The sequence below is a fragment of the Danio rerio genome, chromosome 4, assembly GCF_049306965.1.
Source record: "Danio rerio strain Tuebingen ecotype United States chromosome 4, GRCz12tu, whole genome shotgun sequence".
Taxonomy (NCBI): Eukaryota; Metazoa; Chordata; class Actinopteri; order Cypriniformes; family Danionidae; genus Danio; species Danio rerio.
This window is the reverse complement of record NC_133179.1, coordinates 2,237,492-2,243,491: the sequence shown is the minus strand read 5'-3', so window position 1 is coordinate 2,243,491 and position 6,000 is coordinate 2,237,492. Positions and strand designations below refer to the sequence as shown.

The 6,000-nt window shown below is 29.2% G+C and overlaps 1 protein-coding gene across 5 annotated transcripts in view; it reads left to right on the top strand.

Annotated features, from left to right (window-relative positions):
- The first annotated feature begins 1,103 nt into the window (after window positions 1-1,103).
- ano6 (anoctamin 6) overlaps window positions 1,104-6,000 on the top strand; it is a 37,716-nt gene continuing 32,819 nt past the window's right edge. For all 5 annotated transcript variants that reach the window (XR_012401682.1, XR_012401681.1, XR_012401683.1 and 2 more), the window contains exon 1: window positions 1,104-1,357. Coding sequence is in view for 1 of the 5 variants with exons in the window: in XM_005164462.6 (XP_005164519.1) it covers window positions 1,282-1,357 (76 nt within the window). In the remaining 4 variants the exon portion in view is untranslated. The remainder of the gene's footprint in view (window positions 1,358-6,000) is intronic.

The following is a 6,000-nucleotide window of genomic DNA, read 5'->3' as shown; positions in this document are numbered from 1 at the left end:
GAAGATTTATTTAGATAAAGAAGATTTTAAACATGAGCAGACTAATAATGTGATGCATTTATTTGTTAAAATTCAACAGTGTAACATGTAATTGCAATGTAAAACAGCAACAATGCTTTACTGAAATATGAAGAGTCTAATAAATTTAAATAGTGTTGGAGTATTTGAGTCATTTTTGGGTAAGTATTAACCAGTCTATCAGTGAGAGTATCTCAGTCTCATGTAAGTGTAAAGTAACCACCAGAGGACACCAAAGTACTATTTTATACCATTTAATAATAGCTACGTAATGTTTTAAACTTTTGCCTATATTTTTAATATCCTAATTGATGATTTTATTATTGTTAATATAATATTTTACATACGGCAACTATAATATATTTACTCAAACATGTCCTCTCTTCTAGTAGCCTAAAGTTACTGATTTGCTGCACTTTAATTCGATTAGCATACAAATGGATTTTATTAAATATTATTAATATAATCACAGTTGGACCGTGGTATTCATATAGATTATACGTGAATAATATTAACACAACTTATATTAGACAACACTGAACAACAACCTACATTATTAAAAATGTATTTTGTAAAATTGTGATATTGTGCTGGCATGCTAGCATGCTTGTGTTCCAGTTAACGTTACAGGGACCGGCCATCCTCTAGCTTGCCACAAATATGATGTCACCCGCGGAAAATGTCAGTAAACTAGCTAGTAAAAAGTTGGTGTTGATTTAAAACTGAGATATGTACATTTAATAACTGTTTGAACAGCACAAAAACGCATCTTTCTGCGCGTCCGTCAATCAAATCTCTCCGTGGGAAGATATAAAACGTAACACTATTTCCTATTGCGCGAATAACGTTTGCTACGTAATAAAGTTGTGTATTTTATCAAACAATATTCAGTTTTGCTAATGATGTAGCCACAAAGCTGCATTAGCTAGTGGCTGATAAGATATAATGATTTCTTTCGACCAATATTGCAAGTTAATGTGTGCATAAATCTGTTGTCAGACACAGTTCTGATATAAAAACGGAAATTCGAGATCATAAAGTGCGTCTGCAAGTCTTCACCCCTAAAACCGTTTCCGACCCCACCTACTATTCGCCTCCGGCAAGTTCAGACTGGTGGGACAAACTTTTGTTTGTTGCCATTGTTGCTCGTATCACGTCCTGACATCCTTCGGAGTGTTTCTGCGCGTGTTCGGGGCACTACAAATTGTTTATTTTGCATGTTAGTTTGATTTCTGCAGTGTTTTGTGGAGTTGACTTCACATCATGAGTGAAACTGAAGACAATGACATTCTTGAGGACTCTGATACAGATGGAGGAGACGTTGAGATGGCTGATATGAGTGAGTTTTAACGTCTATAAATCATTTCGAGGCTTTATTTAGGGATTAATCTCTTTAATAATTCAGAAAAAAATCTCGACTGTCACACTTTGTTTGTTTGTTTTGTTTGTTTGTTTTGCTTGTTTGTCGATGGAACAGGTGTTGATATGTTACAGTAGTATACTCTGCTTTCATTTCTTTATTAGTATTTTGTCTTATTTAGTTCTACAAATATCCCAAAATCAATATATTTGTACTTGAGAAGCAACATTATTTAAAATAATTATTTTTTTATTGAAGAGAGAATGTAAATTGAGTTTATTCTTCAAACATAACAGATATGTGTCAATGTGGGAAGTTTAACCCCTTTTTAAGTTAGTTTATTTTTCTACTCCACATAAGCACAAGCTCACTTTAGAGTATTTATTTTCAGAAATAAAAACGTAAGAAATTATGCTAATCAAGTAATTATTTCTTAGTTTAAGAATGTGGAAGGCTTAGTGGAAATATATAAAGCTGGACAAAAACGTTTTTAGATATGTAAGTTATGTGTTTCCAGAGAATACATGCAAGAGTGAAATCTCCCATTTGCCTGTCAGATTCAATACAATACAGCACTACATAACCTGAAAGACACGTTTCTCACACCCATCTTCTGAATAAACATCAAATCTCTGCCCTCATGCATGCGTTTATGTGTGTTTATTTTTTAATAAATCAATTATGTCAATTCTCACATTTGATTCAGCTTAATGTTTACTGTACAAATGGCAGAAGCATGCTTCAAACTATATTTAAATAAATTAATTAAGACTATATGTTTCTTTATTTAACCACATAAAAACCCATTGAGATTAAGATCTCATTTACAAGGGTGTCCTGGCCAAGAGGTCTGCAACACACGATTAATAATTAAATAAAACATAAATAAATAAAATGTAATAATATTAATAATAAATAGAAAATTAATATAATATAAAATACAGTTCAGTTTTCCAGCTTTACCACATTTTAATATACTAAAAACACATGCATTGAGAAATGGACTGTTGTTATTTGTGTTATTTTGTGTTGTTAAGACAATTATTTTAGTAACTGATTAATTTAGGGCTGGGCGATTTGGTCTAAAATCAAAACTTCGATTAATTGAACATTTTAACTCGATTACGATTAACAAACAATTCTTTTTTATTTGTTTATTTAATTTTTTTACCCTCATACTTCATGAACAAGTTTTGTACGGTAGAAATGCTCACTTTGAATGAAGGGTACATTTTTTTAAAAATAGTTGAAGGAAACACACACTATCTACTATCTATGATCATTTATTGAACATTAAGGTTGAACACCTGAAATTAGACACCTGTTGCCTAAAACCAACAGTCCCATTTTTCTTATAAAAAAGTGAAAATGAGTACCCTGCACTTTTGTAAACAAAATTAAATATTTTTAATGTTTTTCATATTAAAAGTCATATTCACAGGGTCGCGTGACTCCACATGTGGTAGGGAAAGTGATTGAAATAATTGACCTGGAAAAATTTGATCAATTATAGGCTCTCAATGTCGATTACGATTATTTTTTGCCCAGCCCTACTTTTAATTGTATTGCTATTTTAATGTAAGAACTGCATAGAGATCGTGTAAACAATATTAAAAGTATTTAATGCTAAGTTATCTCAGTACCACATTTATAAATATGTTGCATTTTGCTGTAACTATACCACAAACATGCTACAGACAATATTAATATTTGTTATTAGGGCTAAATTGTGACAATTTCTACTTGCATTTATTTGCTTTAGTGTAAAAATACTCTTAAAAACTTTAAATAGAATATATTAATGCTAAATTGTTTTTAGTGATGGAGCATTTTTTGTTTGAACTGCATACACATTCTACAAAGCATATTAAAGGTTATTAGTGATCAATTATATCAGTTCCTACATTTAACTACATTGAGTTTTACTTTAAGAGCATTTAAATATGACACAATTATTAATATTTGTTATTAATGCTGCATTATGCTAGTTATTACTTTCAGTTTGGTTGTATTTTACTGTTAAAACATCTTAACACTCATTAAAACTTTAAAATAAAATATATTAATGCTAAATTGTTTAGTGATAGTGCATTTTAACTGCACACACATTGTACAAACAATATTAAAGGTTATCAGTGATAAACTATATCAGTTCCTACGTTTAAATACATTGAGTTTTACTTTTTGGAGCATTTAAATATGACACAAATATTATTATTTCTTATTAAAGCTAAATTATGCCAGTTAATACTTTCAGTTGGTTTGTAATTTCCTGTAATAACATCTTAATACTCATCAAAACTTTAAATAGAATTTATTAAGGTTAAATTATGTGCATTTTAACTGCATACACATTCTACAAACAATATTAAAGGTTATTAGTGCTCAATTCTACCAGTTCCTACATTTAAATACATTGCATATTAATTTATGAGCATTTAAATATGACACAATTATAAATATTTTTTATTAATGCTAAATTATGCCAGTTCTTACTTTCAGTTTGGTCGCATTTTACTGTAATAACATCTTAATAGTCATAAAAATATTGTATGACCAGCATTTACTGCTACAAATATTATTTATAAACAAATATATCAGTTCTTGCATGTAAATAAATTGAGTTTTACTCGAAGAACTGCATAATAAACATGCTACAATTAACAAAAATTGAACGTTAGTCAATGTATGACTGTTTATTAACCCAAATGTTTAATGTTATTGTTGCATTTCACTGTATAGAGCTGTATAAACATGCCACAAGCAATATTAAATGTAAAAATTATGCTAAATTATGTCAGTTCCCAACTTCCCATAATTGAATGCTAAATCAAATATATTTGAATTATATTACACATATGGTAGCGGGTTCATTCCGCTGTGGCGACCCCTGATTAACAAAGGGACTAAGCTGAAGAGAAAATGAATGACTGAATTGCACATATGGTGTCAAGTTAATAGCACAGAACACACACATATAGACACATTTTATATGCATCTCCTTTATATTGATTGTCTGCTTTATCAGCCCTGCAGGTCTGTTGTATTCATCAGCTGGAGTGTTTTTAGGATAATTCTGCGTTCTTTATAAAGTCAGTCAGATTTTCCTCTTCTTGAGATGGGTTTTCCTTGCGCAGGCTGTTTTCAGGCTGTTGCTATAGTCTTTTTCCACTTGGACAACATCTGACTTGGATTAATGTTTTCCCATGATGCTTTGCTCAGTGGGTTTGCTTTGGTTGGGCTTTCCCTTCACTGTGAGTAAACATTAAATCAGAGAATCACAAAGACTGTTGGAGGGTAGTGAGGTTTGAGGCTTTATGACTGTCGAGTTGGTTATGTAAAGCATGCAAATGTGTTACTAATAAGGGCTGCAAGATACTGGAAAAAAAACTGGCATTGCAATATACAGTCTAGCCTGATATTATTCATACCCCTGACTGACTTAAATTCTGACTTGGTTACTTTTATTTTTTTACCTGAAATGGCACATGCTTTTACCTAAAGATAATAAGATGATGTACAAGAGGCTTTATTGTGATATATATTTATTTATTTTTAGTTATTTATTTATTTTTCTCTACATTTATTTACATTTGAATGAAAACTTTGGATCAGAATTTGCCAGGGGTATTAATTAATTTGTGCTTGACTGCATGCTGTGATATTAATGTAACGTAAAATGCTATTTTAAATTCGTAATTTTACACTGTGATCATTTTAATGTAATGAAAATGTAATCAAATGTATGATAACACCATATAGTCTTCATCATTGTAATAAAAATGCAACAAATCCTTGTTAAAACTACATATTTTATGATTTCTATGTGCCCAAATGGTTTAAATATGCTTGAAATCTTTCATTGTAAAAAATGTTATGATCAATTAGTCATGACAAAATATGTTTTAGCTAATTGTAACTTATTAAACTAAGTTAATCATGTCCTAACTTAATTGTATAAGTTATGCAAGCTGTTTTAAGTGGGTTTAATATAATATGAGTTCAAATTACTTATAGGATTATTTTTATTCAGCTTGAAAGTTTAAGGCAATGGCTTATGGAACTTTTACAACCATTGACCTTAAAAATATGATTTACTGTAAGAGGTTGTACTGATATGTTTTTTCTTACTTGACAACCTGTTTTAATTTTCCTTATTTCTTATTATTTTATTAATATTATTATTTATTTGTATTTCATTTTAGGCTTATATAATATAAATATATAAATATATATTATATATATAAGAGATGCTATTTACACAATATAGAAACATAAAGTATGGTAGACACTATTTCCACTCAGTGCTAATAGAAAGCATATGCTATTTACACTGTGTTACACTCAGTGTTACTAAAAGTATGATACACTTTACACTAAGACTTGCTATATAGACAATTTTAATAAGTGGCTTATGCCATTTATAGTTAAGATGGTATTTAATATATATATATATATATATATATATATATATATATATATATATATATATATATATATATATATATATATATATATATATATATATATATATATATATATATATATTGTTCATGAATTTTTATAGAAACTGTATGGATATGTGTGCAATGGCTTTTGTTTATTTGTTGGCTAAAAAAAAA